The 14,363-nt window shown below is 52.3% G+C and overlaps 7 protein-coding genes across 7 annotated transcripts; 2 read left to right on the top strand and 5 right to left on the bottom strand.

Annotated features, from left to right (window-relative positions):
* Nucleotides 1-105: 105 nt before the first annotated feature.
* npl4 (nuclear protein localization protein 4) lies at nt 106-2,947 on the bottom strand. Its single transcript, XM_025573963.1, has 5 exons — nt 2,659-2,947; nt 2,465-2,595; nt 907-2,374; nt 713-824; nt 106-515 (listed from the first exon to the last, which is right to left on the bottom strand). The coding sequence occupies exons 1-5, from the start codon at nt 2,755-2,757 to the stop codon at nt 508-510; spliced, it is 1,818 nt and encodes a 605-aa protein (XP_025435974.1). The 5' UTR covers nt 2,758-2,947; the 3' UTR covers nt 106-507.
* A 164-nt stretch (nt 2,948-3,111) lies between these two features.
* Nucleotides 3,112-4,284, bottom strand: pst2 (putative NADH-quinone oxidoreductase Pst2). Its single transcript, XM_025572408.1, has 3 exons — nt 4,106-4,284; nt 3,648-4,044; nt 3,112-3,582 (listed from the first exon to the last, which is right to left on the bottom strand). The coding sequence occupies exons 1-3, from the start codon at nt 4,195-4,197 to the stop codon at nt 3,481-3,483; spliced, it is 591 nt and encodes a 196-aa protein (XP_025435973.1). The 5' UTR covers nt 4,198-4,284; the 3' UTR covers nt 3,112-3,480.
* Nucleotides 4,141-4,688, bottom strand: BP01DRAFT_11069 (uncharacterized protein). Its single transcript, XM_025570317.1, has one exon. The coding sequence runs from the start codon at nt 4,528-4,530 to the stop codon at nt 4,207-4,209; it is 324 nt and encodes a 107-aa protein (XP_025435972.1). The 5' UTR covers nt 4,531-4,688; the 3' UTR covers nt 4,141-4,206.
* A 158-nt stretch (nt 4,689-4,846) lies between these two features.
* On the top strand, nt 4,847-6,485 carry BP01DRAFT_420083 (uncharacterized protein; the record flags this gene model as incomplete). Its single annotated transcript, XM_025579440.1, has 4 exons — nt 4,847-5,291; nt 5,640-5,874; nt 5,986-6,178; nt 6,231-6,485. The coding sequence occupies 4 exons, from the start codon at nt 4,847-4,849 to the stop codon at nt 6,411-6,413; spliced, it is 1,056 nt and encodes a 351-aa protein (XP_025435971.1). The 3' UTR covers nt 6,414-6,485.
* A 90-nt stretch (nt 6,486-6,575) lies between these two features.
* Nucleotides 6,576-8,035, bottom strand: yth1 (cleavage polyadenylation factor RNA-binding subunit YTH1). The gene has a single exon (XM_025570360.1). It carries the CDS (start codon nt 7,667-7,669, stop codon nt 6,902-6,904), a length of 768 nt encoding a protein of 255 aa, XP_025435970.1. The 5' UTR covers nt 7,670-8,035; the 3' UTR covers nt 6,576-6,901.
* A 1,743-nt stretch (nt 8,036-9,778) lies between these two features.
* Nucleotides 9,779-11,112, top strand: BP01DRAFT_362004 (glycoside hydrolase family 18 protein; the record flags this gene model as incomplete). The annotated part of the gene is made up of 4 exons (XM_025576203.1): nt 9,779-9,966; nt 10,055-10,079; nt 10,127-10,361; nt 10,427-11,112. 4 exons carry the CDS (start codon nt 9,779-9,781, stop codon nt 11,110-11,112), a joined length of 1,134 nt encoding a protein of 377 aa, XP_025435969.1.
* Nucleotides 11,113-12,119: 1,007 nt separating this feature from the next.
* Nucleotides 12,120-13,717, bottom strand: BP01DRAFT_11199 (DUF3712 domain-containing protein). Its single transcript, XM_025570325.1, has 4 exons — nt 13,290-13,717; nt 12,811-13,226; nt 12,639-12,760; nt 12,120-12,572 (listed from the first exon to the last, which is right to left on the bottom strand). The coding sequence occupies exons 1-4, from the start codon at nt 13,451-13,453 to the stop codon at nt 12,282-12,284; spliced, it is 993 nt and encodes a 330-aa protein (XP_025435968.1). The 5' UTR covers nt 13,454-13,717; the 3' UTR covers nt 12,120-12,281.
* Nucleotides 13,718-14,363: the final 646 nt, after the last annotated feature.

Here is a 14,363-nt window from a genome sequence, read left to right as displayed (position 1 = left end):
ACTACGTCGAGCTCCCCCCTGTAGAGGATTGCCGGCTATGCTAGGTAGGTATGCCATGACTGTTATGGAAGACGAGCGTATGTCGATGGAGCTGAACGTTGTGTTGCTTGGAATCATATTCTAGAGGCGGAGCATTATATCACGCAACCCGAGGCACCCCTCCGGTCTATCACCTAATATAATACAACCCAAAATACCCGAGCCGATCCGTCCCTCAGCTTGGCCATTCCTCGTCCTTTCCTGCCCTCGAAGCCGATCAACCCAAACCAAATGGGATCAATACCGAACAGCGCGCGGATGCTGAAGGTTGGTTGCGTTGCAGATTTTACTCTACAAACCAGACGTTTTCGAAACAGATTGGAGAGAACGAGGGCACAATCGGGAGCGTGTCGAGCGGAAGGAGGGAAAGCAGCACCAGGCACAGCGGATACATACTGCGGTGAGACCGAAGTTGAAAGGCATCATCTCCGTTCGACATCGAAACCAGAACCAATCGCTCATTCTAGGCTAGCTCCCTTAAACCTCTTAGCAAGCTGTTCACTTTCTGATTTGGGAGAGGCGGATCGGGAGGATGCAGAAGCAGAGGGAAAGGGGCGTCGTCCGGCTTTTCTCATGGGGAGAAGGAGCTCAGATCCAGCTGGTTGTGAAGAAGATGACGATGATGGAGGCAGTGTGGCCGTGCTCAGCCAGGGGCGCTTGGGGGGCCGCTCACCACTTTCCTGAAGAATTGTAACCAGTGTCGCCCAGCCGGGGGTGTTGATCAGCTGCATACCATCAGCGGGGTTGCGGGACGTTGCGACGCGGCAGAGAAGGGTTTCTTCGTCCTAGGATAGGAATGCCAGGTTAGCATAAAGTTGAAATCGCCACCATATTTTGAGGTAAGATGAATATAGTAGCAGGCCATACTTTGCTGAAGGTGGATAGGTTGTGCAAGAAGCACAGCAGGTGGAAATCTGACACGGAACGGATTGCCTTCTCTGGATCGCCATGCGAGACCAATTTCTTCGCAACGTCGCGCAACTCTTGGCTTTCGCCGATGATCTCCCGGTTCTCGATGGGAAATGTGCTGTCAGTGAAAAGCGGGGAGGATTCAGTCGGGAAACCATGTGTCAAGGTGACAAGGAGATATTCCACAGGGAAGCTCGGCTTGGCATTCTGCTGGGCACTAACGCCGTATTCGTTGATCTTGCGGTAGAAGACTTCGGGGATGTATCGGGATTTGTTCTGTTCGTCGTCGTCCTCGGACTGAACCAGCATCACAGACGGCTCAGCGGACGGCTCAACGATGTCAGCGCGGACCATTTCAACGGCAGCGACGGATGCCTGATATGCGCTAACGGTGATCGCTCCTTCTTCGTCTCCACTAAGGACACAGGTGACGAAGTTGGATCCAAAACGGCCTGTCCGGCTCCATTTCGTTGCCTTAGGGTGTTGCGCTTGTAGGCGTGCTGCGAAAGCAATTTCGAGAGATGATAGGTAATAGGAATCAATGTGCCGCTTGCAAACCACTGAGCCGTCCCCAGCGCCTGCGTCAAGCAAGTCCGTGAAAATCACGCCAATTTTCTCCATACCACAGAGCCGCGCCACCTCATCAACCTCCTTCTCGTTAGGCCAATCGTGGAGCGTGACTCCGTCGACCTCATCTACCTGTGGCGGCTCGTAGATTGCCTGCACCACAGCCTTGACACCCAGCGGGACTTCCGCGTATTCTTCATACGTCCCGTATAAGAATCCCAAGCGCTGCGCCCCGGATTTACGCCAGAAATTGAGCAACGAATTGACAAGTTCAGAGTGGGCGAATTCCACATGGTCGACCATGCGGAACTCTTGCGGCTGTAGACTAATGGCACTTGGCTGACACTTGGTGCAAATGCCCTCCGGCCATTGGGGGTGTCCGGACGGACAGTCTCGTCTGACGCGATAATAGGGTTCGTTGAGTGGAGGCATGAAAGAGCTCTTCAGCTCGGCTTTATTGGTGGAAGCATTGAGTTTTCGTAGGTATGAGTGGAAGGAGAGATGCTTTATCTTCTTCTCAGCAAGGTATTTGGGGTCGTATGGTTCAAGTGGCATGCAATAGTCACACATGCCCTTGGGACCATGGCGGCACATTTTCATATCGCGGGGCCTATGAATCTTGCCATCCTTCTTATCCAGTGCATTGTCGAGCGGCGATTGTTGTACCACATCCCATGGGTTCTTTATCACTGTGGTTGGGGAAGTCGGTGGAGGCGGGCGGAATGTGACGGTATCGTTCTGGGGAACAGGTGCTCCGTTTAGGCGACGTGATGATTCGGGGATGGCAGAGGAACCGTTAATCGCGCCATTTTGCTGTCCTTGTGTCTCATTGTACCCAAGGAAAAGCTTGTCTCCGTGTCTGATTAATTCCAGCGGAGGAGCGGTTAGCCGCTGCACTCGGTAGTCGAGTCTAGCTAACGTGCTGCACAGGTATTCGATGCGAACTCACTTGAGACCAACTCGTTCGATCGCCACCCCACTAAGGGTGTTCAGCAGCCTTTCTTCGCCACCAGTACCTATGGGCTTGTTGGAGAGAACGATAGATGCGGGGTCTGTCTTGGGAGGCAGATGCTCGATTATCTAGGGCGGGTTCGAGTTAGTCCCTTGATTCTTATGATATCAGTCTCCGACTGGACTCTTCACCTTCTCCTGCAGAGCGGGAAACAGATCTTGAGGGCTGACTGTCAGCCGAAACTGGCCGTTGCGGCTCTCGAACCTCAAAATGACCGACCGGGAGGCCATGATGGCGGAAGAGGAGCTGGGGGAGAGAAATGAGACGATTTAGGATATAGCGTTATTGGTTTCACAGATTTTCAATTTCACGGCTTCATCGTATTCATAAGGTCATGTTAGAGGTGTGCGGGAAAAAAGACCGAGGCTGGAGATTGAGCGGAGAGAAAGAGGACGATAGTCGGAGAATGAATGAGAGCTCTCCAGCGGGCGAAGAAGAAGGCAGCGAAGCTCTATCGTCATCGGCTGCCGGAACCAACCTGCTGCCCCTCACCGCTTTGACCATGTTTTCCTCAGTGAATGTACATACACAAGTAGTCCGTAGTTATGCTACGTTCCAACTTAACAGCCAATGCCTTGCATTCACAGTAACTAAATTATTTTATCATTCATTCTATATGTTGATCGACGTCTGTGTATCACGCATATTATGTACTTATGGACCCTTCGGGCAAAAACCAACGCCTTACCAACCGAAACAGAAACAAAAGCAAGCCAGTTAAAGAAAACAAGACCGGTCAGCATTTTCAAGCAAAAGTTTCCCTACTGGATGATACACTTCTTGGGCAAGCCACAAGGTCCCTCCTTGCTCTTCTCCTCCCGGGTTGCTGCTCCCTGGGTGCTTTGTTCATTCTTTGCGGGGGGAGGCGCGGGCTTCTCCGTCTCGGTTTTCTGCTGTGGCTGTGATTGAGCGGCAGCAGGCGACTCCGACTGGGTCTGCTCGCTACCATGTAGTCAAGCGAAGTTGTGCTTGGCGACGTGCTCGTAGAAGGCCTTGCCCTGAGCCTCAGCAACCTCGAGCTCGAGAGCGGAAGGCTGGCGAGATCCGTCGGGGCCCTAGATGGGGAGATTAGTGGATGTACAGGAATTTATGCACGCTATGTAGGACTTTGGTAACTTACGGCGAAAGTGCCGGCACCCCAGGCGCTGCCACCGTGAACCTCGTTGAGGTTGGACAGCTGGCCGAAGACGGTCTTGAAGCCGAGAGGAACATAGATGAAACCGTGATGAGCGAGGGTGCTCATGGAAGCAAGAGCCGTGGACTCCTGACCACCACCCTGAGTACCGGTGGAGACGAAGAGACCGGCATACTTGCCCCAGTAGCCACCAGTGGCCCAAATTCCACCGGTCTTGTCCCAGAAAGTCTTCCACTGGGCAGGGAAGTTACCGTAGCGAGTGGGGATACCGAAGAGGACAGCATCGTACTCAAGAAGAGTCTGTGGCTCAACGAGGGGGTAGCTAGACTTGGGAGGAGCGTGCATCTTGGCCAGAACTTCCTCGGGGAGAGTCTCAGCAACCCTAAATTAGGTAGTTGTGTTAGCCGCTGACTACACGATCGATTGTTCAGCATAGAACTTACTGGTAGATGTCGGCGGAACCGCCAGCGGCCTCAATACCCTTCTTCTCGGCCTCGGCCAACTTGAGGATGTGGCCGTACATCGAGTACTGCATAGTCAAGTGTCAGCGACCATCTCTTCCAGAGCGAAGTGTCAACAAACAGGACGAGACGAGGGCCATGCCATTGAGAATGAAGGGAACACATACGAAGACGATAGCAACCTTGGGAGCCATGGTGACTGGTGGAGTATGAATTGGGTTCTGAAAGGATGGCAGAAAACGGTCTTTGGAGGAATCTAGGTCTGAGAAACAGAGGGAAGCAGTGGAAAGGGGGGCAAGAGCAGGCGCAATTATTATATGTCGAGGATGGTAATCCCCTCTTCCATTATGTTGAATGGTAGTAATTCGCCATTCCAGTCCAGTGTGAATTGTTGCTTTGGCAAGCATCCGTAATCAATGACAGACCCTGAGCCCGATGGTTATTGATTGGTGTAGAACAGATATAGTGGGGTGAGTGGAGCTGAAGAGAGCAAAAGCAGCCACTCACCAACTGCAGAGCCATCTTACGGGACGGTGACAAATCGCGTCTAGATTCCGTCTGCGCACCACCCGGTGGAGTTGTGTTGAATGCCCGTATTGTTAATCTGTTAATCAGCCATTAGTGTTACTCCAGTCTGGATTTCCTGCACCCATATCCCTTTTCGGGATACGCAGGAGGTGAGGAGGTACTATGAGTAGGTACTCAGTAGTACTATTTTTTTGAATGCCTTGCTGCAAGTCACAGCACTACAACATTACCCAACCGATAAGGCCGCTGAGCGCAGTTTCTCATCCGAAAGTCCAGAGTGTGATGCCAAGCGGGTTTGGCCGGATGTCGGTGTTTCATGATCGCGGGCGTCAAGGTTGCCTGGGGATAGAGCCAGGAGACGAAGGCGACCATAACGGAACAGCAAACGAGCCTTTAAGCCTGAGGCAGACATTGGTGGACATGAGCCGGTGGGGAAATGGCGAGCCCTGCCAGATTCATTCCCACGTTCCTAAAGCCGGAGCTGTTGCGCTAGTTACTCCTCACTTCGGATCACCACCGACGCCGAAAAGATGGGTCTTGACTGAAGGCCGATCCTCCGCTACGGGGTTGCATCAGCTCGTACAGATCCAGCTCCACCTTCTTGCCATTTTCAAAACGCAAAGCCGAAAAGGACATGGGGGTAGGTTGGGATTGTCTATCCAGCGCTGCGGGCGGAACGTGAAAGGATCATCATAGACCTTCTCAACGTGGGCCATGGCCCACTGGTTTAGCACCAGCATCGCCCGCCTCTCTGGCAGCACGTAGCCGTTGTACTCGATATCTCTGTTTATGGCGCGTGGCGCCCCCAGCGGCGAGAAGGCGTCCCACCGTAGCGCCTCATAGACGAACGCCATTACCCCGAGAATGCGGTCTCTGTGCTCCCAGTCCGGGCGCCGGTTGGCATCCCCCACCGCGACGATCTCCCGCTGCAGGCGGTGCATCTCTCCGGGATGGAAGATGGCCGCCAGCACCGCTCCTTTCTAATCAGAACCATACACGCTCGAAGCATCCGGCTATCAGCTGGATTCGCAGGCGACCTGGTCTTCCAACTCTAACCAACTGGGATGTAGCAAATCAGGCAAACTAGCCGCAAGTAAGGCTACCATCGCCTGCCAGTTCCAGAGCATATTGATCGTTCAGCCACCGTTAGAAGAGACACCTCTGGCTAGGGAGAATACGTTGCCGTTGATGAAGCTGGACGAGACCGGATCTTGGAAGCATAAGTCAGACGCCAGCTTCAGCATTTAAGCCTTGAGTCTCGTCTGTGAGCATAGCGCTGACTATCCAAAACCGACGGCCTATTTCGACCGAAATATCCTATTTTTACATCTCAGTGCATTGGGAGAGCGGGCGGCCCACGAATTCTGCTCATTGAGCGAAGTTACACGCCGGGGCCTAGGCGGGAAGGAGTCCGGAGCGCCCTCGTCCCTATTCAACACCTGTCTATCGGCTGAGCAGCCGCTTACCGATCAGACAGGGCCTATGGATGGTTTCTTCAGGGTATTGGAAGCCGTTGATGAAGCTGAGGTAAGATTGATCTCCATCCCTGTAATCGGACTGACTTGCTAAACTACGTTAGGGCCGCCAGTATGACATGATTGTCGTTGTCACCATGGTGCTTTCTGACTGGATTGAGGCTCATCTGATGTTCTGGGATAGCTTCTGCGGTGCCGCGCGTGCTATTGACCTTGGACAGGTTTTGGCTTGGGCAGTCAAGCGGATTATAGTGCTGATGGGTTGGAGGTTGGTGCGTGGCACATGAGTGAACGATCATCATGGCAGCTTGAGTGGAAAAATTAAGGACTTTCCTAAGGGTTGAAGATTATTGTTGGACTTTGTTAATTGACTACGATGAACTTATGATACATCCTGTGAATTCATTTCGGGCCCCCGAGGTGTTAGTATCTATGCCAAGGATCATTTGACAAGCGGAGAAGACCCGTTGTATTTTTCCAGGTAACATGAAATGTCACGTGCGAAACAGTATCTGGTCGAGTCAAGACGAATATCATCAGATTTCATGTGTCCACGCCACTGCGCATGAAGAGCGGCAGCGTTAGACCTTCGCTCGGTCCAGCACGCAGTCAGCCCATCAGCAAATCTTATTTGCAAGCTAATCTTTGCCTCTTCATATTCGCATAGTATTATACATACATGTGATGCGCGCTTTGCGTAAGCCACATCAAACCATAAACAAAAAACACAGCTGGGTATCTTCAATCTCACACATTCGATCCTGCATTAATTGCTCTAGCCACCACGCCCACGGCCGCGGAACCGGCCCCGCATAAAACCTCCACCGCGACCTCGTTCATTGCGCCATTCACGCTCCCGTTCCTTCTCCTTCTCCTGTTCTTCGCGTATTAAAGCCCGTTCGCGCTCCAGATCCTCCTCTGTCTTCTCCACGCGCATCGTGGGGCGCGGCAGGTTCTCCACCCACCGGGGGTGCGCATCCGTGCAGTTTTTCCCCTCCGGACAGAATCCTGCCAAGTAGAACGGACAGAGCCGGCGGCGCACATGGCGTTTGGCGCACAGCGGGCCCAGCTCGCAGAAGCCCCGATCGTAGTGTTCACACGGCGGCAGCCGGGCTTCCTCCCGGACGTGTTGGTAGAGGCAATCATCGCCGTTCGGACAGTAGCCGGAGCGCGAGAAGGACTGGCATTCCGGCATGCGCCGCAGGTTGTATTCGTGGAGGTACTCGCACTTAATTCCCTTCTTGCAGAGGCCCTTGAGGAAGTGTTTGCAGACGAGCGATCCGTGGGTTGTGGAAGGTGCCACGCCCGAGGCGGTTGTCATTGAGGTGGTCATGCGTGAAGGCGTCGGGTGTCGGTCTGGGCAGGCAGGCCCCAGCGGACAGTGGCCCTCGTGGAAAGCCTTGCATTCGGGAACGTCGCTGGCTAGGCCGAAGCCGTAGCCACTGCGGAGGAATGAGATGAAGGAGAATTCATCGAAGTTGGGATCCCGAGGGGTATTTGGGTTCAGGATGCGCGAGGCGACGTAGCCGACGTCTGTCACCATGGTAATGAGCTTGAGAGGAAAGATGGGGAGAGCTGTCGTTGGCCAAGCAATTCGTGTAGAAGACTGGTTTGAGTGACCGCGTTTTTTTATTGATGTAAGGAAGAGCAATCCAGGCCAGCTGAAACGTTGCTGCTTTGAACAGTGAGCCAGGAGTTGTTAGGAGGAATGAAGCAGCAACAAAGGCAAGACTGAGATCGGCTCCAGTTCCGAAGCGGCAGTAATCTAGAGGGATAGGCGGTGGCGAAAGGTGGCCGTCCGATGAGTCAGCAGCTGTGCGGTGGAACCAGATCGAAGTCAAAATAAATGGCAAAGAGATTGTCATGGCTTTCTTTCCCTCTGCCTGGGGAGCATCTGCCGTGTCTTCCCCGGAGAAGCGTCGGGCTGTGCCCCTGCATATGACGAGCATCAGCATTGTTGACGCATCCAGCATCATATGGCTCGCTACCTTGAACCTACAGGCTTCCTTCAAGACCGGAGAATCATCTGGGTTTGGAATCCGGGGTAGAATCAGAAACAAATGTTGTGTTTCTCCCTTGTCCCTTTCGTATTCCAAAGGCCTTCCATCCACTCCGTGCAACCACGCTGGTCGCTGACCAGAATACGTCGTCTTTCACGCTAAGACAGCCCATGTCACCTCTCGTCTCACCCCTTCTACAATGCCTTGGGTAGAATAATGGCTCTTCGGATTGCCCGTTCCTCCCTTTGTGGCTGTATAACCTCCACGACAGTCAGCATTTTTACCCTGCGCAAGGATCACCCCTACAGAACAAAGGCGACGGTGGCTTTCGTAGAGCAGGGGTCAGGCCCGATCACCTATAATCAAAAGTAAAAAAAGTAAAACATGGATGCACTTCCCCACGAACTCGATCTTCCGGTCTGGTCCGGAACGACCGATCGAAGAGTCGTCTGTACGGAGTACGGAGTCGAGGGAGGGATGGATGGTTGAGCGGCGGCCCATGTCGCCCGAGGGGCACTAATATTGCCTCACATCTGCAATGCTGATTCGCCGTCGGGGCTCAGTAATCGTCGATCTTTTTCTCATGGCTGCATGGAATAAGTCGCATTTTTTGTCATTGATCCACCCAGCATCGAAGTACTGGCACCAGGCCGGAGGGTGAAGGAGCCCAAATCTCTCTCAAAACAGGGCGTCGAAGGACAGAGTACTGAAGATATTTTACGGAGCCATTATCTTGCTGGAGGGAAATCGAAGCCTCGAAGGCAGCCAATGAGCCGCACCATGGCTTAAGTAGGTCGTTCGACCTGGAACTGCCATAGGCTAAGGAGGGGGAGCAGCCAGACGTTCGGACCGTGTCTGGGGCTGGTCATGATCGGACGAGCCAACACGAAGTGTGAACGACAGAATTGCAACTGGGGCCTGAAACTTTGCTTGTCTGCCTGGATGGGCCGTGCGTGAGATGACTTTTTAGTTCACTTCTGGGTATAATCAGCATCATAATGGGGGGCCGGTGGGTGGTTTTTGTCGGCCGCAATATGTATTAGCAGGCAAGCCCTAGAAATAGGTCCCCCGAGCCCCCAAGTTGTTACTAGTAATTATCGGTCGTAAGAATGGATTCGCAGACCGGGCAAGACACGATTGGGAAGGTCAAGTGCCGAAAGTCTTCTTTTCTCTTTCCTTAAAACGGCAGAACTACTGCGGTTGCCTTGTTTAGGAGATTCTGTACTTCTGTCGCTACGCTTCGCTCGGTCTTGCTATCTGACTCTGACCCTTTTTCCCGTCTGTCTTATTCCTGCCCACGTCCAGTGCGGGATTTGATCCTCCAGAATACTTTTTGAATATGGCAGCAGGGGAATAGAAGCCAAGCAATCCATCCAACCCTGCCAACCTGTTCAGATAGACAACGAAAGAACTAGAAAAGCAACGCGAAGCTCCACAAACCATCGTCTCACCGGCCTCTCGCTGCCCATTTTCGACACACGTGACGCCATCCTCATTGAGTCGATTCGTCCTCATCCTCTGCCATCGCTCTCTTGAATTGCTCTATCCGTCTTTTCAACGAGTAAGCGGGGTGCAGTCATCTGTCTGGGCTTGTCAAGCTCGTCATCTTTCTTTTTGCGACCTCTTTGCTCTCTGCGGGCCCTCACCTCGATATGATCTCCAATTCCGCACTATTCCCGCACTGGCGGCGCAAAGCAGTCGAACGCTCGAGCAGCAGCTCTTACGAAGTGCCCTTCTATTTGAATGCAGCCTACTATCCGAATTGGCGCATCTACCAGAATCAGTCCCCTTCGTCGCTACGACTGGGATTCGTCTCCCACATCTTCTATGCATTTGCCTGGTACTAGTCTACCCAACTCCCTCATTTGACCCTCTGGGATGGCAATGCCTGTGCCGGATGTTAACCAATCTCTTATTTCTTTCGGTAGGGTCAAAGAAGATGGTACCGTCTATGTGAGTCTGTTGTTATCATCTCCACGGGTTTGACTGACTCAATCCAGTTGAGCGACGAATGGGCCGACACACAGATGCCTGTGGACGGCACAACCGGCTGTCTCCGGGCTTTCGCGCAGCTGAAACCAAAGTATCCCAAACTAAAACTCATTCTCTCCATTGGCGGGGCCGGCAAAGGAAGCGAGAATTTCGCCCGCGTGGCTTGCAGTCATTCGTGTATGGAGACTTTTGGGCGGACCGCACGAGCACTGGTGGACGAGTATGGTCTCGATGGTATCGATGGTATGTCACTTTCGAGTGCACTCGCCTCATTTTCTTCCATTGCAGTCGCTAACACGATCTCGAAGTGGACTGGGAGCATCCTTCCGATGCCCACCAAGGCGCCGACTATGTGCGCCTCCTCTCCCAGATCCGCAAGTTTCTCCCGACCCCACGCTACCTCGTAACCTCGGCCCTCCCCGCCTCGCCCTGGTTCTTGCGACATATTGATATCTTCAAGGCCCAAACTTATCTGGACCTCCTGAACATCATGACCTACGATTTTACGGGACCCTGGACGTCAGAAACTGGCCACCACGCCCAGCTAACGATCCCTCAAAATACCCAACCCAACTCCAGCAATATCCTGTCCTGTCAGTCCAGTATCTCATATATCCTGACCAATCATTCTATAAATCCCAAAAAGCTTCTGCTGGGAATTCCAGTCTATGGTCGGTCCTTCTTGGGCTGTTCCGGTCCAGGCCAGCCATACACGGGCTGTGGTGGCGAAGACGGGATCTTCGATTACTGTGATCTCCCTCGACCTAGTGCGAGGGAAGTAGTCGACGAGGAAGCCGGCGCGGCATATTGTGTTGGCGGAACTGATGGCGGGTTTGTCACGTATGACACGCCGCGGACGGTGCAGATGAAGGCAAAGTTTGTGACCAGAATGAAGCTGGGGGGGTTGTTCTACTGGCATATCGGTGGGGATAAGAAGGGAGGCAAGGGGAAGAGCTTGATAGAAGTCGGATACGAGAGTCTGCATGATATGTGAAATTATCTTTGCATTTCAAAGAGAGACTCGAGCACGGACACACATTTCATGTATGATTTATAGCATATCGTGTGGTATGAGCGAGAAGCTGGCGAGCATTATTCTTGCCCAAGGGAATCCTGGTAGAAATCTGGTGGCAGGTGGCTTTGCTACAATGATTTATGCTCTAAGCCATAGCATTCTACTAGGATTTTATCCCCTCAGGCCTGGTACTACATCAAGCATGGCCTGGAGTCTATCTAGTAGTCTCCTACGAATCTCCAGCGACTGCCATAGACCCATATGATGTATCATTCATAGCGATCACCGTCCAATCCATCTTCTTGGCCCGTCTTCCACACACCACATCACAAATTGGATGATGACCAATGTGACAAGCAACATAGCTGAGGTATGCACATGTCATACTCAGAATGAGCAAAGGGGACTTGCCGCTCGGGGAGATCCAGCAAGGCGACGAACACTAACCACAAAACGGAGGATATTCAGCAAGCAGTAAGTGCTACTTAGCTCCAGGTTAACAACTTAGCTTCCTCCTAGAGCTTATTTATTTGTCACTTCCGTGTTCCGTACGTGACGTTTGCCTTCAATTCCAGAGAGTGATTCACTACGGAGGCGGATGGAGCATAAGATGGGGTTCTAGGCGCGCACAGTCCCCACAATCCGATTGATCATGGACTGACAGCATGGGACACTACTGTTATGGTAGCACCCGCCGTCCAAAACCAGGTTCACAGGAATCGGGGTCGGGGAGGATGGCGAGCTGATCCACACAAGCGAGCTTAAGGTTTGTAGATATTTTGGGCTGTCAACCCCCGTGGTGGTGGCGGAATTGGAACCGGACATTGAAGCTAGATGGCGACAGACCCACACGGTCAGCCGGCGTGTAAGTCATAGGTGCCGTGTAAGTCATAGGATTGCTGGACGGAAAGTGTGGACTGCTATTAGTATCAGAAAACATGTCTCCGTTTCAGCCTCATATCAGTCGAGCTTATTATATAGTGACTTCGCATAATATCCATACCAATCGTCAGCCCTCGTCAGGGAACAACATATCACCAAGAAAAATCATTAATTTAACATATACAGAATCACCTTTGAGAGCAAGATAGATAACCTTCAGTCTCAACTTTTCAACCTACCTCTCCACACCAAGGAACAACTTTATCCTAAAGAACGCTTCCCAACGCCTTCGTGACGTTTAGCTCTACGCTAATCTTATTGGCAGCCAGAGCTTCAGAGAAGTACGGCAGTTCCTCGCCGTTGTAGACAGTCGAGTTACCGACAATGTCGACAGGGAGCATTAAGGTGGGATAGCTGCCCAGCATGCCCGCCACGGTGAGAGTGCTTACATTAGCCGCCATGGGAAGGGTATTGTTGCCTGGGTAGATGGTGAGGTCGGTGAGGTAGGATTTGCCGATGGCAGTGCCGTTAACGGAAAGGTCAAGGGTGACATTGCCCTGGTAGAGGTATCAGTTTAAATAAACCTTGGAAGTGGCATGATGATATGAAATTGGAGTCCCGACCATTGTGAGAGTGAATGGAGATGGGTTGGGGATGTAGACCGTCCCCTTGCCATTGTTGCCACTTGTCGCCGAAGTTGAGATAGAAAGGTCGACTAGCTCGAAGCCTTCGAGTTTGTTGAGACCTTTTGAGTGTAAGCCACCACTGCCTTGAAGCGAGGGGCTAATGCTTTACCTTTGATGGATGTTGTCTTGTTGTAGGTGATCTTCGTCTCGGGCAGGCTTCCCTCCTTCAGATCAGCCTTACCATAGACATTCATCTGAATTTCCTCGTTGAGCAAGACCGCCTTGCAGAATTCGGCGAAAGCCGTCGTGTCGGTAATGTTCACGTCCTGATCAACATCGACCTCCACGCCGTCATGTGCCTTGAACTTGGGAATCTGCACCGTGATAAAGGGAGCTCCACCCAGAAGACTGATGGCCGCACCGAACGAGTAAATGTTTGGCTTGAAAGCGCTGTCAGATCCGATGACCTGCGTTTCTCGCAGGTGGAAAGAATTCGGCGTTGGGTCACTGATCGCCATGCTGGTGATATTCAAGGTTGATTCGTTGATATCATGCTGGGCGATGTGGGGATATCCAACGTAGATTCTGATTCAATCATGTCAGTATTCTGCTGTATGTTTATCAATGTATGGGCAGGGAACGACATACACCGGCAGCACCACCACTAGAACTACCACGATGAAGATGATGAGGTGCACCCACCACCATCGTTTGTAATGGGCTGCAACGCGACGGCCAAAACTGGGCTTGGCTGCGGCGGTGGCCGGCACAGTGCCGGTCTCAATGACATGGGGCTTGCTGTCACTAGCCATGCTGATATGGTGCTGTTCGTGTCTGGCTAGTTCGCTGATTATGGAATGATGTCTGTGTGACACAAGCGGCGGATTTCACCTCCAAGCAATATGATAAAGCCCGACCCGAGAAATGCGAGCTGAGGTAGGGAGATATTCCTTTGGAGTTGCACAGCGGCAGCGTCTGCCAGTCTTTCAAAAGCAAAGATCGATACAACTGCTGCAAGATCAGTCTCAGCCGCAACGGCACAGGAGCAGCTTTTATCGGGGATGGATCTGGAATGATGCGGTACATACCCTCAACTTCCAGTCAAGTGACACGCAGGGGCAGCGGGAGATTAAAGTTGAACAAAAAACCACGGAACCCACGAGGACAATTCAAAAGTCTCAAGGGATGACAGCCAGAAACTGAATTGGAATTAAGACCACACAAAACATCCAGCGGTTCTTTTCCCCCCTAAGTACTCCGTACCCCGACAACAAGTCTGGGTTTCGGAGGATGCTGCGCGATCTTCACATGTTGTAGACAACAGTAATACATCCGACCAGAATGGAAGGCCGCGGGTCTTCTTCAGGCGGAGCCATGCTAAGACTATGCAGCTGGCGGCGCCGCTACCAATTAGTTGGATGTAACAGTGCAACAAGCGAGCCAGCAGGAACACTCCCTGTGCCGAACTTAGAGTATCTTCCGTCGATCGAGATAGGCTCGAATGGAGGTTTGTTCGCCACGCGCTCGCCGCACAAGCTTACAATGAATATATGTGCGGATGCAATTCTCGACCTGCAGCTTCTAGCAATAGGGATGAACCGAGGGTGAGATAGCAATCTCTGAACTTCGATCCAGTCGGAGGAAGGAAGCGATTCGGGAGGAGGGGAAGAAAGAGGGGGAAACAACCACAAACAACCAAAAAGGCCAGTCGGGGTAAGACTA

The sequence above is a fragment of the Aspergillus saccharolyticus genome (genome assembly GCF_003184585.1).
Source record: "Aspergillus saccharolyticus JOP 1030-1 unplaced genomic scaffold BP01scaffold_1, whole genome shotgun sequence".
Taxonomy (NCBI): Eukaryota; Fungi; Ascomycota; class Eurotiomycetes; order Eurotiales; family Aspergillaceae; genus Aspergillus; species Aspergillus saccharolyticus.
The sequence above is the reverse complement of the archived record's forward strand: the minus strand, read 5'-3'. Positions and strand labels throughout refer to the sequence as shown.

What these genes read in the sequence shown, in the direction of transcription:
- npl4 (XM_025573963.1), bottom strand. Translation starts at nt 2,757, where the DNA reads ATGGCCTCCCGGTCGGTCATTTTGAGGTTCGAGAGCCGCAACGGCCAG. An exon ending in TTCCCGCTCTGCAGGAGAAG is followed by an intron (nt 2,596 to 2,658) that starts GTGAAGAGTCCA and finishes AACCCGCCCTAG; the next exon opens with ATAATCGAGCATCTGCCTCC. An exon ending in ACCTATCCACCTTCAGCAAA is followed by an intron (nt 825 to 906) that starts GTATGGCCTGCT and finishes TTCCTATCCTAG; the next exon opens with GACGAAGAAACCCTTCTCTG.
- pst2 (XM_025572408.1), bottom strand. Translation starts at nt 4,197, where the DNA reads ATGCAGTACTCGATGTACGGCCACATCCTCAAGTTGGCCGAGGCCGAG. An exon ending in GGTTCCGCCGACATCTACCA is followed by an intron (nt 4,045 to 4,105) that starts GTAAGTTCTATG and finishes TACCTAATTTAG; the next exon opens with GGTTGCTGAGACTCTCCCCG. An exon ending in GGGGTGCCGGCACTTTCGCC is followed by an intron (nt 3,583 to 3,647) that starts GTAAGTTACCAA and finishes CTCCCCATCTAG; the next exon opens with GGCCCCGACGGATCTCGCCA.
- BP01DRAFT_11069 (XM_025570317.1), bottom strand. Translation starts at nt 4,530, where the DNA reads ATGCTTGCCAAAGCAACAATTCACACTGGACTGGAATGGCGAATTACT.
- yth1 (XM_025570360.1), bottom strand. Translation starts at nt 7,669, where the DNA reads ATGGTGACAGACGTCGGCTACGTCGCCTCGCGCATCCTGAACCCAAAT.
- BP01DRAFT_11199 (XM_025570325.1), bottom strand. Translation starts at nt 13,453, where the DNA reads ATGGCTAGTGACAGCAAGCCCCATGTCATTGAGACCGGCACTGTGCCG. An exon ending in CAAGACAACATCCATCAAAG is followed by an intron (nt 12,761 to 12,810) that starts GTAAAGCATTAG and finishes TACACTCAAAAG; the next exon opens with GTCTCAACAAACTCGAAGGC. An exon ending in CTCCATTCACTCTCACAATG is followed by an intron (nt 12,573 to 12,638) that starts GTCGGGACTCCA and finishes TACCTCTACCAG; the next exon opens with GGCAATGTCACCCTTGACCT.